The 19,135-nt window shown below is 37.2% G+C and overlaps 1 protein-coding gene across 1 annotated transcript; it reads right to left on the bottom strand.

Moving 5' to 3' along the window:
• Positions 1-4,282: 4,282 nt before the first annotated feature.
• On the bottom strand, positions 4,283-17,085 carry LOC135155216 (uncharacterized). Its single transcript, XM_064104117.1, has 4 exons — positions 16,927-17,085; positions 15,479-15,829; positions 4,518-4,931; positions 4,283-4,302 (listed from the first exon to the last, which is right to left on the bottom strand). The coding sequence occupies exons 1-4, from the start codon at positions 16,994-16,996 to the stop codon at positions 4,283-4,285; spliced, it is 855 nt and encodes a 284-aa protein (XP_063960187.1). The 5' UTR covers positions 16,997-17,085.
• Positions 17,086-19,135: the final 2,050 nt, after the last annotated feature.

Genomic DNA, 19,135 nt, shown 5'->3' with positions numbered 1-19,135 from the left:
GAGATCTAATCATACTTAGGGATCAAAATCAAGAGATATCGCAGCGAAAGCTCTTTAGGTTACAGAATAATCGCTAAAAAGTATTTTCAAGATCAAATCAATCCACCGTGCAGTGGCGTTGAATTTATACGAATATCCTTTCGTTTTAGCTATGTTATATTTTTCATTGCTGAAAAGTTTAATAATGCCCTCGATTCTGCTGGTTTCCTGCAGCATGTCAGCGTACCAACACGTAGAGCAGGGCATACACTGGACCTTCTTATTACAAGGAAAGTTGATCAGCTTATATTAGACCTAGAGTCAATCACAGGATTGTCGTCTGATCATGATGCGATCTTAACTTCCATGAACCTAGAACGGCCCGTGCCCAATGGCGTAGCTAGGATTTTTTTTCCTGGGGGGCACTGGGGGGTCCTTGCTTTTTCAGGGGGGGGGCAACATTTTTTTTCCGGTGTGGGTGTGTATGTGTCACAAGGGCGGATCCGACTTTCGCAAATAGCTAGGGACGGGGCCCGAAATTATCTTCACCTATATTTTCCCCGATCAGTCACTTCTTATAGTTTTATTCTTATAAAACAACATACACATGAAATAATCTCATAAGCCTTATAAAAAATGCGAGCGCGAAGCGCGAGCAATTCGTTTTTTAACTTTCATGTATTTTGTCCTGAAAATTTAATATTCTGGGCAATGTAATGTGTGATCCTGAACAAGATGCGTATGTAACTACATGATTACTTCGAAAGCCAAGCGCGAGCAGAAATTTTTAATAACTGTTCTAGCATGATCGAAAAGGGACCTGCTAAGGACTGCTTACATTTACCCACGAAGATGGTATATATTTAATAATGGGAGCGCGAAGCGCGAGCAAATTTGTTTTGACATTCCGACCTAAAACATGGTCATTCTAAGCACTTTTTGTATTCATAAATGGGATAGGTATGTAACTAAACAATTCTTGCGAGCGCGAAGCGCGAGAGGAAGAAAATTTATAATTTAGACCTAAAAGCGGGACACTCTATTCATATTTAGTAAATCATGAATAGGATATAGTTAATTGTGTATCGTTAATATAATGCGATCGTGAAGTGTGAGCAGACAATAATAATTTAAGTACATTTTAAATAAAGAACATGCAGGCTATCGCGCATGTTTTAGATTTAGTCCTAGAATCTGGACATTCTGAATAGTGCATGGAATTATGGAATACACGAAGACAATAGGAACTTGGCAAATCAAACAATGTGACCACGCAGCGTGAGCTTAAAATGTTGATATGTAGACCATAAAACAGACATTTTACAGAGCACTTAAATTTGTAAATGAAAAAAAATAATGAAAGCTCGATGTCCGAGCTAAAATATGTTTTGTATATTGACTTCAAAACTTGCTCCAATTCAGCCTATTGAGCAAGATATGAATCTCATCGAACAGGCAATTCTGGCGCAAAGCGCAAGCAAACATTTTATATAGTAACATGAAAGATTTTTTTTGCAAGTCTTCCCCTCACATTATTTCATTTACTCGTCTTCCTCCTCTTCTTTTTCTTCTGTCTTTCTCCTTCTTTTCCTTTTTTTCTTTTCTTTCTCCCTTTTTTTTGCGCTGCCAATTTTTTTTCAGGGGGGGCACCGGGGGGGCACACCAAATCTCAGGGGGGGGGGGGGCACGTGCCCCCTCCCCCCCAAGCCCCCCCCCCCCCGTAGCTACGCCACTGCCCGTGCCTTCGAAGAAAGTAGTAACGTGCAGAAAGTTACGTAGTATCAACTTAGAGAAATTTAGAGAAGACATCAAAAATTCTGTTCTCTCTAAATCATGTGCGTCTAACCCATCAGAAGCAGTTGATGAGTATAACAATGTTCTCCAGGATCTCCTTGACAAACACGCCCCCGCTAAGTTAATTCGTGTATCATTGAGGCCTAGAGCCCCATGGTACACGGAATCGGTCAGGAGATCCAAGCAGAAAAGGCGGCAAGCCGAACGGAAGATGGTGAAGACCGGACTTGAGATTCACAAGGAAATATATCGTGATGCGTGTAAACAACATGATGAAACCTTGAAGAAAGCAAAGACCGACCATCAGACCGCAGAAATAGCCGGATGTGACACTAAACAACTGTTCAGATTCGTCAGAAGATTTTCCAATCCAACTCGTGAATCGATCCTTCCAGATCATGATGATGACAAGGAGTTAGCTGATAGATTTGGAGAATTCTTCCACAACAAAATCCAAACGATAGTAAATGATGTACCTGGTTCTTTAGTGGAAGCTTCTATGACATCTACACTTATGCACAGCTTCACAGAGTTTGAGCCTGTCACTGAAAATCAGGTAAAGATGATCATCCACCAAAGCCCTTCAAAATATTGTGACCTTGATCCGGTACCAACGTGGCTTGTGAAAGCGTGTCTCGATGAACTGTTACCTCATGTAACTCGAATCATAAATTCATCCCTTGCATCGGGAATCATGCCTGATATGTTAAAGTCATCATTGGTTATGCCTCTCCTGAAGAAGCCAAAACTGGACCACAATGATCTGAAAAGCTACCGGCCTGTTGCGAACCTCATGTGCATTGCTAAGATCTTGGAGAAAGTCGTCTCGGTACAACTACGCGCCTACTTGCATGAACACGGGTTGTTCCCACTTATGCAGTCTGCATATAGACACTTCCATTCAACAGAGACCGCACTTGCCAAATTGATGGATGATCTCCTTCTCGCCGTTGACAGGGGCCAAGAAGCGATTCTTGTCCTACTGGACTACTCTGCATCATTTGAGACAATCAACCATGAACTACTCATTCACACACTGACTCATAGATCTGGCATTCAAGGAGTTGCACTGAAATGGTTAATATCCTACCTTGAGAATCGCCATCAGAGGATCAGAATTAATGGAACAAATTCTAAAATGTTTCCTCTCCCCTGGGGTGTCCCCCAAGGGTCAGTGGTTGACCCCCTGGAATTCATCTTGTACACAGGTCCGCTGACTTCTATCATTGCTGCTCATCAAGGGATTCATCATGTAGTATACGCTGATGACATTCAGATATACATTGTTGTTAAGCCTGGTGATCAAACGGACGCTGTGGGTAAACTACAGGGATGCTTGGATGATGTTCGACGGTGGTCCGTTGACAACCAGCTCATGCTGAACGGATGTAAAACTGAAATCCTCCATGTCACTTCACAGTTTAGGAAGATCACACCACTCTCCGGGCTGCGGATTGGTGACAATGGTACCTGTTCCACCTCTGAAACTGTGCGTGATCTGGGCGTCACACTGGATGACAAGCTGACTATGAGACAACGCATCAGAAACACGTGTCGGTCTGCAGGGTTTGGATTATCCAAAATAGGAAAGATAAGGAAGTATCTGGATAGTGCGAGTGCGGAAAGACTTGTACATGCTTTCGTCACAACACATCTTGATTACTGCAATAGCCTCCTGATCGGACTTCCCAAAACTCAAATAACTCCATTACAGCACATCCAAAACGCCGCCGCAAGGCTCATAACACGCTCAAGGAAATTTGAACACATCACCCCAATTCTCCAATCCTTGCACTGGCTTCCAATCCAACAAAGGCTACAATTCAAGATCCTTCTCCTCACCTTCAAGGCCAAGCACGGCATCACACCTGCATATCTCACTTCACTGATCACATCCAAAGCGACTACTGGTTCCCGTACACTTCGTTCTTCAGCACATGCACACCTAGATCTCGCACCTGGACCCCGCACATGCACGAGATACGGCGATCGCGCCTTCTCTTCAATTGCACCCACTCTCTGGAATAGACTTCCTCCCCAAATCTGTGATGCTCCTTCTGTGAATGCTTTCAAGAGCAGACTAAAGACATTTCTGTTTAATTCTTCCTTAATTTCTTAATATCTTTATTATGTGGTACTTAAGTTTTTTAAATTTCATTATTATTATGACTATATTATGATGCTTACATTTAAGCAATTTTTGTGTATTCAATGATAGGGCGTAACATGTTCACCTTAGCCCTACTTAAATGAATAGATTGAATTTGAATTGGTGTAATAATAATACCAGAACATGCTATCAGTAATGTATATAATTATGTTGAACTCAGATTTTTGTAAAGTATTATATACATGTATATTAATTTGTTATTGTAAAGCGCATTGAAATGTTAATGTAATGCGCTATATAAATGTAACTTTTATTTATTTATTATTATTCATTGCTCTCTCTCTCATTGTAGGTAAATGCTAGTTACTTTTCGAAAGTTTCGTATTCTTATCTTACTTTCTACAAATAAGGGGAATAACCTACCAAATACAAACAAATCGAAGTAGAAAAAAGACCCGACCCAGGCCCAACACACACACCCACACCCACACACACTGTGACACCCCTCCCACACACACACCCTCATGTACACCCGATGTCTTCTACGTTCTTTGTTGTGATGATCATCGCGACAAAGAACATAGAAGAGGTGATAGGCCTTTAATAACACAGGTCCACCAGGGACAATACTTACCAACTTTGGCTGCTCCATGTATCTGGTGAGGTGGAATCGTATGATTAGTTTGGGTTGTCGTCATGGCAACTGTTGACTCAATAGTATACACTGTTACACTAACTGTCCTTCGGGCTGGCGATCCAGGGATACGGGATGCCACGCACACATAGGGGGTTTCACTCGGCCTGGCGACGATGGAAACCGATTTGTTTTTAGTGCCGTCCACGTTTTTCTGTTCACCGATTTGCGAGTATGTTGCGTTCGTCGTAATAGATTCATGGAGGAAGAACAGATCGATTTCGGGAAAGTACTTCGATGCGGTACAGGTGATGGTGACACTGTCAGAAGCTGGAAGCCGGCAGGATTGCTTGACATTGTTGACGGGTTCCCCTTGGCATTCCTCAATACGTGGATACGGTTCAGAGGGAGGCGCTACAAAGTAAGAGAATAAGGAAATGAGAGAGGGTAAAATAAGTTTTTGCAGAAGTTAATTTATAAAGTTGTGAAAATTATGTCATCCATGTGGAATTTATTTATTTATTTATCAAAACATATTTATGCAGGATTACATGTTCAGATAAAACGCCCTGTTTGTCAACACGGTCCTTTTACATTAAAAAATATCAACACTAGAATGCGCACAAACTTAAGTTAACATATTGGGTATACTTTATTTACAAAAAGAAGTTACAAGGAAATAGACAGAACAGGATAGAATCTAAGGATGCAGAGTTCAGGAAAAATGAGACAGAGAGGTAAGATAGAGAGAGTGTGGTTAGTTTAGTATGTTTAGGATAGAAGAAGAGGGAGAGAGAAAGTGAGATATAGGAAAGAATGGAGTGCAACAACCATGACAACATAATAATTATGCAATAAAATATGGATAAAATATTAGTCTACTGTCAATGTCAAATACTTATTTTTGTACGACCGCTTGACGGGTAGGAGGCTTGAAATATTCTGGAGTTCATTTGGAGTTCCATGACTTGATTGCACTATGTTTTAAGGATTGCTTGAAGCATTCAATATTTGTTTTTTTCGTGTATTCATATCATGTCTATCGATAAATAGTTCAATTACATTACAATGTCTAATAGGTGCAAGGCAATATATACCTTGTTAAGCTAAAATACATTATAGATAATCCTTCCTTGTATATAAAAAAGTGTAATTTCAGTTTTTTCATTAAATCAGTAGGGGAAGGCGGGGTAAGTTGTGACACTTTTTGCATTTTGCATGTTAGAATTGATATGACTAGTAATATTGTAGAAATCAGTACCTTGCCTTTAAATTTGATTCTTGGGAAATATTTTTCACCTATATATAACTTTCTACCCCCACACTGAAAATCATTGTGACCTTTGAAAAAAATGATGTCAAATGGTTCAACTTGCCCCATCTGTGGGGTAAGTTGTGCCACCATCTGGGGTAAGTTGAGCCACAAAAACATGTACAAAATGTATGCGGGAGAACCAGGATGTCAATTTTTCATTTAAAGTCTTTTCACTTGCTAATTCTCTATAAATACAACATATTTTGAAAGTAAAAGAACTGTCATGTGAATTTGCTCCTTTCTGCCTGCATATCAATGGCTTTTTATGTTTTTAATTTTTTTTATTATTGTATATTACCATAAGAGTTACCATGGCTCAACTTGTCCCATGTTGGTTGGCTTAAATTAGCCCCGTCCGAACTTTTTGCGATATTTTCACATCCACACATTCCTTATGCATCCATCATGTAAAAGACTATGACAAGAGTGAGAATCCTACGAAGCCCCAAACCGGACATTTTTGACAACGAAAAAAAAAAAAATTACGTACGTACGTAGTATTATTACGTACGTACGCAGTATGTATTACGTACGTACGTAGTATTTATTACGTACGTACGTAGTATTTATAACGTACGTACGTAGTATTATTACGTACGTACGTAGTATTTATTACGTACGTACGTAGTATTATTACGTACGTACGTATTATTTTTACGTACGTACGTAGTATTATTACGTACGTACGTAGTATTTATTACGTACGTGCGTAGTATTTATTACGTACGTACGTAATAAGTACTGCGTCGAACCTGTCGGGGAACTTGTTTTGTCGGATTATAGAGTTTGGATTGATGGATGTCAAAATAATTTGTTCATTCATTTATTTCGATTTCCACGCCTTTTATGGTCTTTTATGACTCCGGGTTGTGAGTACATGTTCACATTACAGCACATATTAATGATCGCTATGTGATTTGCTGGACAATGTTTGGTGGGGGGGGGGGGGGGGCCTCCCCACCCCTCCCATATAATTTCATACACTGTACACTGCTGTACGTGCAAGCTTTAAAGTCAGTTTGTGGCGTGGCAAGAATATCAAAATTAACTATATTGTACTGTTAAAGAAACATTGTCATTATTTAAGAAATTAATGTTTTAAAAATACATGGGGCCAGCATCGCAGATCCAGGTGGTAAAGGGGCCGCCCTTCCCCCATTCGCGGCGCAAAAAAAAGGGGGAAAGAAAGAAAAAAAAAAAAGGAAGGGAAAGAAAAGGATTTTTAAAAGGAGGCAAATAAGAATAGGAAGACGAGTGAATGAAATAAGGTGAGGGGAAAACTTTGAAAATAAAAATTCATGTCACTACAGTATATAAATCTTTGCTCGTGCTCCCGCGCTCGCATTGCATGTTCGATGAGATCATGAGGCCTACATATCTTGCCCAACGCTCAAGACAGCTCAACAGGCTGAAATGGAGATTAAAATATCAAAATTAAGTCAAAATATAAACATATTCAGCTCGGACATCGAGCTTTTATTATTTTTGTGTGATTTCAAACTTTTTTCCGATCGCGCTTTGCGCTCGGATCAATCTGCCTATATCATGTTTATAATTATAAAAAGGGCTTAGAATATCCAGTTTTAGGTCCGAATATCATTTTTTTGCAGCTCGTACGTGCGATTTTAATCTCAAAGGGCACGAACAAAAGTTTAAGATTTAGAAACAATTAATTAATGAGAGCGGAAAAGTTTGAGACTGAGATCTAAAAACTGAATACTATATTTGTAATTATGAAAAGGATGGTTATCTTCCTTCATGAATAATGCGAGCGCGAAGGAATACAGATAATGCAACTAAACAATAATTGATGCGGCGCGCGCAAAGCGCGAGCGGAAAAAGTGTGAGATTTAAGAAAACGGGATACTCTATTTTGTATCTATATACCTAGGAACGGACATTCTAACCACATTTTGTCATCATATGAAAAGGATAACTATCATTAGTTCCTGTATCTATTAAGCTCGAGCTGAAAATATTGTTGATATTCCGATCTGAAAAAAGAGACAATAAGGATTATGAATTCTTAAAAAGGATTTTTTTCATTTATTAATAGGCCGAATGAGAACGCGAAATTTTGGAATTCATACAGAAGTATTCTCACTAACCAAAATGCGAGCGCGTAGTGCTACCTGATACATTTTTACAATCAGACCTGAACAAAAGGGATTTATTTAGTATTTAATTATTACGTACGTACGTAGTATTTATTACGTACGTACGTAGTATTATCACGTACGTACGTAGTATTATTACGTACGTACGTATTATTTATTACGTACGTACGTAATAAGCACTTCGTCGAACCTGTATTCTTAACAGAACAACAGTCGGACTATAGAGTTTGACTACTTTTGATGGATGTCAATCTTTCGATTTCCACACCTTTTGTGACTATAGATCTGCTGGACACTAGTTAAGGGGGGGGGGGTCACCCCTCCCATAATAGTGTTGGCATTATGATATTTATACATTATGTGATCGAGCTAAGTCATGTTTGTGGAGTAGCAAGAATATAAAAATTAGCATAATGTACGTTCATAGAAACATTGCTATTATCAACCACATCCTAAAATATTTTTTTAAGTGCAGGGGTCAGTAAAGGCGGAACCAAGAGAAAAGGACAGCGCCTCCACCTCCCCCTTCCTATTGGCGGCGCAATACAAAAAACTTCGGGAGAAAGAAAAAAAGGAAAGGAGAGAGTAAAAAGAAAATATGAAGACGGGTCACGAGTGAATAGAATGAGGGGGTCAATTTATAAAAGTTGATATGGAGCTTAAAATATTCAATTTTAAGTCAGTACACAAACATATTCCATTTCAGACATGGAGCTTTCATTATTTTGTCTGATGCGCACTCGCATTATTTGAAACGTGAACTATAGGTCTTTTTTCGTGTATTCCATATAGTTCTCAAGATGGTCTTTTGTTCAGGTCTGATTGTAAAATATTATCAACTAGCACTGCAAGATCGTGTTTTGGTTTGTGAGAATACTTCTGTATGAATTCAAAAATTTCGCGTTCTCATTCGGCCTGTTATTAAATGAAATAAATCCCTTTTTATGAATTCTAATCCTTGTCCCTTTTTTCAGATCGGAATATCAACAATATTTTCAGCTCGCCCTTAGGTAGAGGAACTAATAATAGTTATCCTTTTCATATGATGACAAAATGTGCTAAAAATGTCCCGTTTCTATGTTAAAATATATATATAGTTACAAAAAAAAGCATCCCGTTTTCTTAAATCTCACACTTTTTCCGCTCGCGCTGCGCGCTCGCCGCATCAATTATTGTTTAGTTGCAGTATTTGTATTTCTTCGCCCTCGCATTATTCATAAAGGAAGATAACCGTCCTCTTCGTAATTAAAAAATATAGTATATTCAGATTTTAGATCTCGATCTCAAAATTTTTCCGCTCGCATCAATAAATTGTTTAGTTATACTGCTATCTAATTCTAAATCTTAAACTTTTGTTGGTGCCCTTTTAAAATGCAAAAAAAAATCGATATTCGGACCTAAAAACTGGACATTCTAGGCACTTTTTTTAAAAAATAATTATGAACATGATATAGGCAGATTGATGCGAGCGCAAAGTTTGAAATTTGAATCCCCAAAACAGGATAGGCCTACTCTATTCATATTTTCATGAAAAGGATGGTTTTTTCCCCACATGAATAATGCGCGAGGGCGAAGCTCGAGCTGAGATATTTTGAGATGCAGACCATTAAACAAAATACAGAGCACTTAAAAAAATCAATTTGTAAATAACACAAAATAAATAAAAGCTCGATATCCGAGCTGAATATGTTTTGTCTATCTCCATTTTAGCCTGTTGAGCAAGATATGTAGGCCCATCTCATAACAGGCAATGAGAGCGCAGAGCAAGAACAAAAAAATTATGTACTGTAGCTGATCAAGAATTTTTTTACTTTCAAAGTTTTCCCCTCACCTTATTTACATTCACTCGTCTCCCTATCAGTCTTATTTGCCTCTTTTAAAAATCCTTTCCTTTTTTTTCTTTCCCCCTTTTTTCGCGTCGCCAATGAAGGAGGGGCGATCCCTTTACCACCTGGGGGCGTTTCATGAAAGGACTTGTCGGACGTTTTATCCGACAAGTCCCATTTTATCCGACAGTTACCATAGGAACAGTGCCTCTCAGCCAATCAAAATCATGGAAAGGTGTCAGATCTGTCAACTTGTCGGATGAAAATAATGATGAAACGCTCCCCTGGATCTGCCTATGCTGGCCCCTGGATTTTTATGGCGATGTTTCTTCGACCGTACAATATAGTTAATTTTGATTCTTGCCACGCCACAAACTGACTACAAAGCTCGATCACACGTACAGTGTATTATGGGAGAGGTGACCCCCGCCCCCCTCTCGTATCGTCCAGCAAATCACATAGCAATCATTCTATGTGCTGTAATGTGAATATGTAGTCACACCCCGGAGTCACAAAAGCCCTCAAAAGGCGGGGAAATCGAAATAGAATGAAAAAAAATTGACATCCATATCCCAGATCCATATATTAATCCAAACCCCATTATACAATGCGTCCCAGAAAAAGCGAAACCGAGATTTAGCGATGATTTATCATAATTTAATCACAAATACAATAGACAAATGACCTACCAATGTAAAGCTTAGAATCTCCTCTTTCATCTGATATTACTTAGATTATTCCTCATTCACGCATGAGTGAGCAAAAACAATTTGAAGAAAGGATACCAAAAACTCATTTGGCGGGGGGTATCTGAATTTTAAAAAGAAAACCACATGCCTAAAAAGTTCAATATCTGCTCTTTAATTTGATACCTTAATCACAAACAAGTGGAATGCCTCTGGCCGTCTCACCTGCATCACGCGATTCAATATAGCAGCAGTGCTGATTTTGAAAACTACTATAACTCGCACAAGATGTTCAGTGATACTTGGTTACTCTTATTTCCACGTTTTATGAACTAGACCAATACACTTATAGAGATATGATGGCAATTCAACAAATACCCCCAACGTGGCCAAAGTTCTTTGACCTTGATCATGTGACCTGAAACTCGCACAGGATGTTCAGTGATACTTGATTACTATTATGTCCAAGTTTTATGAACTAGACCAACACACTTTCAAATTTATGGCTGTAATTCAACAAATACCCCAATTTGGCCAAAGTTCATTGACCCTAAATGACCTTTGACCTTGATCATGTGACCTGAAACTTGCACAGGATGTTCAGTAATACTTGATTACTATTATGTCCAAGTTTCATGAATCAGATCCATAAACTTTCAAAGTTATGATGGTAATTCAACAGATACCCCCAATTCGGCCAAAGTTCATTGACCCTAAATGACCTTTGACCTTGGTCATGTGACGTGAAACTCATGCAGGATGTTCAGTGATACTTGATTAACCTTATGTATAAGTTTCATGAACTAGGTCCATATATTTTCTAAGTTATGATGACATTTCAAAAACTTAACCTTAGGTTAAGATTTTGATGTTGATTCCCCCAACATGGTCTAAGTTCATTGACCCTAAATGACCTTTGACCTTGGTCATGTGACATGAAACTCAGGCAGGATGTTCAGTAATACTTGATTAACCTTATGGCCAAGTTTCATGAACTAGGTCCATATACTTTCTAAGTTATGCTGTCATTTCAAAAACTTAACCTCAGGTTAAGATTTGGTGTTGACGCCGCCGCCGCCGTCGCCGTCGCCGTCGGAAAAGCGGCGCCTATAGTCTCACTCTGCTATGCAGGTGAGACAAAAATGGTCAAGAAGTAAAAAAGTTACGTTCCCTCGAAACAATGCTTGTATTTCCATAATTTCATTAAATAAACGTGTTTTCACCGGTTTCTCACAGAAGCTATCGCATGGTTAACAAAAGACTTCATGCATGGCTGATCGTCAACAAAACGGAGTGCCGAGTGAGTTTGAACGCTAGCCTGTAAAACCTCTTCATTTTATGAAATTATTGAAATTCAAGCCTTATTTCAAATAACCAGAACTTTCCTATTTCTTGACCATTTTCTGTAATTGAGGTATCAAATTAAAGAGCAGATATTTAACTTTTTAGAAATGTGGTTTTCTTTTTGAAACCCAGATACAGCCCGCCAAATTACTTTTTGGTATCCCCTCTTCAAATTGTTTTTGCTCACTCATGCGTGAATGAGGAATAATCTAAGTAATTTCGGATGAAAGAGGAGATTCTAAGCTTTACAATGGTAGGTCATTTGTCTATTGTATTTGTGACTAAGTTATGATAAATCATCGCTAAATCTCGGTTTCGTTTTTTCTGGGACGCACTGTACAGGTTCCCCGACAGGTTCGGCGAGGTGCTTATTACGTGCGTGCGTGGTATTATTACGTACGTACGTAATAATACTACTACGTACGTACGTAATAAATATTACGTACGTACGTAATAATACTACGTACGTACGTAATAATACTACGTACGTACGTAATAATACCACGTACGTACGTAATAATTTATTTTTTTTTCGTTGTCAAAAATGTCCGGTTTGGGGCTTCGTAGAATCCATACCTGGACTAACAATATTGTTCTTATTTCTATAATATATTTAAAGACGTGTGTGGTAAAAAGCACTTATCTATTTCACACCCTTTTTTACTTTTTTGGCTGAAATTTGTATTTTTCACTCTAAAAAAGTACTTTTTGTTTCAAAGTTGAAAACAATGTGGTGGGGTTGAAGGTTATGCAATGGGTCATCAATAAATGACACCACCACAATGTCTAACTCATTCATTATTAGCATGTGGGTGATGCCTCAACTTGCCCCTATGCTCAACTTATCCCGCCTTCCCCTACAACTTATAGAAATATCATATTCCTTCATTACATGATAAGTTCCTATGGCTTTAATAAACAATATTTCCAAACTGAACAAACATAATCATTACATGCCTGATTAGTTGTTATATAAAATGTCCAGTAAATATGTTTTCAGTGTTGAACTTAATTGCCTTAGAACATGTAACATAAATGATATTGATCTGCAGAGATGTTTGACATGAACATATTCCATATGACATTATTATCAACTTCAACGCCAGAATTACATCTTACAGAATTAACTTGTTTGAGTTGCTCGCCATAAAGAAATTTACATCAAGTTTTCTTTTTTTAATAACGGGTTGAAATAAGCATTATGTTTGTTTTATCAATAATAATCTTTAAACAATTTTATTACACCACTTATCAATTTCATGTAAACATATCTGTAAATCGCGTTGCATGTTACTTAACTTAGAGACAGTATTGTGCACAATAACATCCTCAGAAAAAATATATTACATACTGCTGCAGTCGAAATGCTTGGCACAATATAATTTATAGGTACTAAGAATTAATCCTGGCCTACTATTCCCCCTGTGGAATCCGACAGTTAAGTCAATATGGTTCGATTGTTTGCCATGATATCTTATTGAATGCTTCAGATTTGTCAAGTAACTTTCGAACCATAAGAGTTCAGTACAAGAAATCACATACTTTTCAAATTTAAATAACAACATTTCATGATTAACTGTGTCAAAGTACTTTGATATGTCTAAAGAAAACAGCGCCTTCTATTTCGTGATTATTAAGTGCATCGTACCAGTCATCTATAACACGATGGAGACTACCTACTGTATAGTGATGTTTTGAAAAAAGTAGACTGATCAGAAGTTATCAAATCATTGTAAATTGAATAAAAGTGAAAGCAATTTTTCCGTAATCATGGGAATTTTGTCAAGATGGCATAAAACTGAAACCAATCTATGAACTGAACATGAATCCCTGGATCCCTATTCTTTTTGGGTTTTACTCTTGAAAAATTACAGTCATAAGATACTATTCCATTTTTCAAAGAGTAAACGAAAATATAAACAGGTCAACGACGTAAGACAGATGATGATTTATTAAGGAGTTCACTATCAAATCTAAAATGTCTAAGTTGCTAATGCAACTTAGATTAGATAAAATCTTGAAAACCTTACTCTCGGATATAACTTTCATATCAATTTTGCCACACCCCATCGTTCCACTTCGCTTCCTTCTTTTATAATATTTTTGGGCGGAAGCATGTTTTTTATGTCAGAATTATTAGAGCAGATACCAACGACTTAAAGAACAAGTCTACCCACACAAATTTGATTTAATTTTAATAAAAAGGGGAAAATCCAACATTGTCATAAAAATTGGATGTACACTAGTGAGGTTATGAAATTATAAAGGTTCGCTTTTTTCAATAACCAGTTACATGCACATCCTGGTTGGTATGCAAATGATGACAGATGGCATCACTAACTCATTAATACTTTTGTATTTTATCACATGAAACATGAAAGATTCTAAAAAGATAATGATTTTTTATCCTCATTGTGTGAAACAATTTTTTTATTCCTCTCTGAATATGTGGAATTGCCATTGTTTTATCAGTTCAAGGTTGAATCAAGTTGGCCATTACTGTCAAATCTCTAGAAATTGAAATACTGTATAATTCAAACAAAAACAAAACAAATAGTGAGAGACTTCATAAACTTTCTCACTTGCATTTCAATGACTTGTGCAAAAAATCAGCGAAAAATTAAAATGTCAAAACTTTTGTCTTTTACATCCGAGTATGTTGAAAATTTCAGCACTATGCTTGTTTGATTTTTCTTTATTGATTCAAATCAACATTTGCCTGGGGTGGACTAAACCTATAGTTCTCAATTAATCAAATCTGGTCAGGTTCCTACTCCATAAAGCAACTCTAAATCGACACTTTAAATCAACATATCAATACCACAATAGTTGTGTTACCAAGTAGCAAAACAAGTGTTTTAATTCTTAAAAACAGTTTTGTTTATCTTTAAACAAATGAAATGATAAGCTAGGTTGATTTATTCCCCTGTCTTTCCAATAGTTATTCCAAAAGGTATATTTTAGGCGAGCTATTTAGAACACAAAAATGAGAGACTTCGCCTAGAATTTTTAACCGTTGATAATTCCCTATGCCTTCTGCCCATCTTGATTGATGACAATGACAACTCTGCAATTCGAGCCGTATTTCATTCTCGCCTTTTTCGTTTACAACCTTTTGAACAATATACAAATGTGACCAGCCATCCCAAACTTTTCAATAAGTTGCCAGGGAAGTTTCTATGTAAATACCACGAATGGTAATTTGGTGTTCAAAAAGCGGAAATCCGATCATTATCTGAAAAAATAATTCTTCTTCATACGGTAAAAAATTTAAGTTGTAACGCTGAATAGAAAATAAGATACACGATATTTTTTTGTAATTTTTTCAGAATGCTTGGAAGCTTCACCAAGATTGCACAGTGTTCTTCAGCATTCAATAAAGTGTGGCTTATTGTTAATAAATAAGTCATTTTAGAGCTTAGAATGACCTTTTTTCAACCTCAATAAAAATGGGCGACTTATTGTTGACTTAGAGGTGGCTGGTCGCAAATGTTGTTGCATTTTATCTGCATGCAAGAGAGTCATACAGATTGGTGAAGTGCATGTACAAAACAACTTGAAATCAAAATGAGAATTACACGTTTCATAATGACTGTTCAAGGATTTATAGAAAATTAGATATTAAAATCATCTGATCTCTTATATCACCGATAGTAGTGGTAAAATCACTTACAAAATACACGGATATCTGTAAAGTTGTGAATGAGGTTTCCCTGGTAGTTCGATACTCTGCAAATGTATCGACCTTCCTCTGCAATGCTGACTTCTTTAATGACCAAAGATCGATCTTCATTCATCTCCATGATCTCACATGGCCTTTGACCTTCACATTTACCCGTGACGTCATCCGTAGGAATCCATGATACAAGGTTTGGCGCACTTCTTGGGTCATCACCTTTCTTCCAGTAAACAGCATATGGTGTCCCTCGAAACCGACATGTAAGGACAACGCTGTCTCCCTTCCGTACCGTTTTCTGTCCATCAGTGTACACGGTATCGTCGGGTACATCCGAGGCTAATGTACCTATTTTATGGGAGCAATTACAAAGCTTTTATTGTAGAATTAATAATGTAACTGATATCAACTCTGACTGTAAATTTACTGCAATTAAAATGTCGGTGGGATGTGGCCATACCATAATGGCCCTAGCTAATAAGCGGACTTTTGGACGCACACATAGTTCTCGGACTGTCTGACCAAAGACCAAAATTATTGTTATTCATATTGAGAAAGGGAATAAACGAGCACATAAAATATGTTATCTAAAAATCTCCTGTTTACAGCCTACTTTTATTCCGATGGAGATGTGATTTGAAAGTCCGACTAGAGGAAAAACAACAATTACTTCATCCACGAATGTACCATTCTGTATATATAATTCAAATGACGCTGGTGATTTCGTTTCCATAAATGCATGATAAAAATGTTTATCCACGTTAAAGGTCAGGTCCATTCCAGAAAATATTGATTCAAGTCGATAGAGAAAAATCAAACAAAAGCTGTAAATTTCGTCACAATCGGTTGTAAAACAAAGGGTTTTTGTTGTTGTTGAAAGTTTAGCTTTTTCACAAAACAATATTGTAAAACTCAGTTACAAGCATTCAAATCAGAGAGCAGATGATGACCCTCACCCGCTATTTCTTTTTTGTTTTATTATTTGAATTAAATCATATTTTAATTTTCACAGATCTGACAATACGGACAAACTTGCCTAACCCATGAAATGCTACAACAACGAAAGTACATCATGTTCAGAGAGTAATAAAATTATGTTTCACGTGACAAAGCGGAGGGGAGAAAATTATAATATTTCACATTTCATATACTAAAAGCAACAAAAGTGGGTGACGTCATTAGTGCCCTCATAGGCACATTGAACATGATTTGCGGTGAGATCAAGCGGAACATAAAATATCAGTGATATCTTTCTTATTTTACACCTGACTTGTGTTCAAATGTCCAGTGTTATGCTTGTTGTGTTTCTCCTTGTTATTAAAATCAACTCTTTGTTGGGATGAACTTGAAAATACGATATTACCTTTAAAAGATATTGGCCTATATTTCGGAAATCTCCACGTTTCAGACAGTTTGCTCAAATTGGGAAAAGACGCTTTATTTACCTTGAATGAAGCAGGAGAATATAGATAGGACTCCTATCACAGTCAAACGTGAAACGTTTATCAGAGCCATTTCGAAATGTGCAAGAGATATCAGATTGGATGAGAAATGATACGTTATTGCACGCAAGTAGTACAAGGCACTCGATTCAATGCCAAATGTGCATAGCAAAGTACAATGGTATGACTACATTCTACAGGCATGTAGACTTTCAACACATCTGAATGTGCCATACAGAGCTTGATACAGACAAGGCACCATAGGTGATCAAATATAATACAAACTATCAATTTGCGTCATAAAAGCAGCACACGCATGAGTGAGCATATTTTGTAAAATAATTTTTTCTCTCAGGGAATTTTTCCCCTGCTATTTCGCGTTCAATGGAGCATATACCTGTGCACCACTTTGAACATGCGGAAAGTCTGATGATACAACCTTTGTTTATACAAAGACTTTCTTTCCCCTAAAATTATGAATGATCTAAATGAGTAGATTATTGAATGAGTAATAAACAAAACTTCCAAAAAGTGCATCATGTTATTATCCCCCAAATCAGCCCCATCAACGAACACCAAGGAATCAAGCGAGGGGACAGTGCAACAAAGATAATCATAAAGTTTGATGCTTGTTTTAAAACCTAAAATAAACTTCTTAGGTGTACACCATCCATAATCCATTTTATCCTTCAACCTTAATATTTCAGGGGAACGCGTCCCCCTGTCCCCAAGTGTGATGAACATGATGGTATATAATTTGTCTGTGAATAGCACAAGACTACTGCAGTTAATATGCATGTGTGTCAACAGGCTGTGGCCAGGGTGGGGGAGGGGTATGGGGTCTGTGCAAACACCTTGTTTTCAAACACAAAAAGAGGAGTGAAAAGGGAAGGAGAGGAGCAAACGAAGAAAAGGGATAGGTAAAGGAAGAAAATTGAATGAAACAATCGACTAATAATTGTTCTAAAATCAGGTCATTATCAAAATAATAATCGCTCATGCTTCGCGCTCACATTTCATTGAGTGAGACAATAATCTGCCCAAGAGGAAATTCCCCCGCAAGTCGAGTTTCAATCACCAGAGTCCACCCTCACCACACACACCCAAAGACAGAATAACTCGATCTAATGCATGAAATGACAATTCGAATTCCCAAATGGTAATATATATAATGTAGATAGAGAGAGAGAGAGAGAGATACAGACACACACCACCCCTCACACACTTTTTTTTCCTTGCTTTTTTAGCCTTTATTCAGATACTATTACATTTTTCATGTACAAGGGTAATAAATCAAATATATGTATGCAAATTAAAGTGAAGTACACTTATACAGCAATATAACAAATGAAATAATATACATCTTGATACAAATTTTTCGAACAAATATTATCATAACCCATAATACCAATAACAAAAACCTCGTAATTTCACATGTATTTACTGTATAATAATACCGTATTGTATGATGAAAAATCAAAAGTACAGACTTTTTTAAGTGAAGAGGTTATCCCATAATAAAAAAAAAAGTACTTATACATGTATATTCATTTCTCCAACTTTTGTAAGACAATACAGAAAAAAAAAGTCTCTATGTTTATTCTTAGAAAGTATACAATGATCTGAATAAAAATTTTATATATAAAGCACACACGAAAACAAAACAAAACACAACATCAACAAAATGAAACAAACAAAACCTTTTCCACACCCCAAACAAAATATTCTTTCTTTTTGGATCTACTCAAACATATATTTTGCTAACCATGGAGATAGGAAGACCCCCCCCCCCCCCCATCCCTGGCAGCAAGCACTCACATTCACACGCGGACATATACCATTGCACACTCGCATTCACACGCGGACATACCATTACATACTCACAGCACCAGCAGACGCTTCACACCTGTTTGCATTCACTGCCTCATTCACCTTCAGTTCTTCCCATTTCCTTACATGCAAAGATCAATTTGCCCGATTTTATAGCTAAGCATTTTTCTACCTCCCTACGTTCCGCAATATATTTTTGTATTTTATGGCAGGAAGGAACCTGACCATTAGTTCTGGATTGGAAAATGGCATATTTGATGAAAAAGATTATACAGTTTACACAATTATTTCTATTCGTACTTCCAGATAATCCCAAATGTATATCTCTCCATTCTAAATCTCTCAATTCAGACATACAGAAATATTTAATAAAAAATTCCCA

The sequence above is a fragment of the Lytechinus pictus genome, chromosome 8, assembly GCF_037042905.1.
Source record: "Lytechinus pictus isolate F3 Inbred chromosome 8, Lp3.0, whole genome shotgun sequence".
Lineage (NCBI taxonomy): Eukaryota > Metazoa > Echinodermata > Echinoidea > Temnopleuroida > Toxopneustidae > Lytechinus > Lytechinus pictus.
The sequence above is the reverse complement of the archived record's forward strand: the minus strand, read 5'-3'. Positions and strand labels throughout refer to the sequence as shown.

Coding starts and splice junctions, on each gene's coding strand:
- LOC135155216 (XM_064104117.1), bottom strand. CDS start 16,996: ATGGCTCTGATAAACGTTTCACGTTTGACTGTGATAGGAGTCCTATCT. Junction 15,830..16,926: donor ATTCTCCTGCTTCATTCAAG/GTAAATAAAGCG, acceptor CCCATAAAATAG/GTACATTAGCCTCGGATGTA. Junction 4,303..4,517: donor ACATGGAGCAGCCAAAGTTG/GTAAGTATTGTC, acceptor TGTATTTGGTAG/GTTATTCCCCTTATTTGTAG.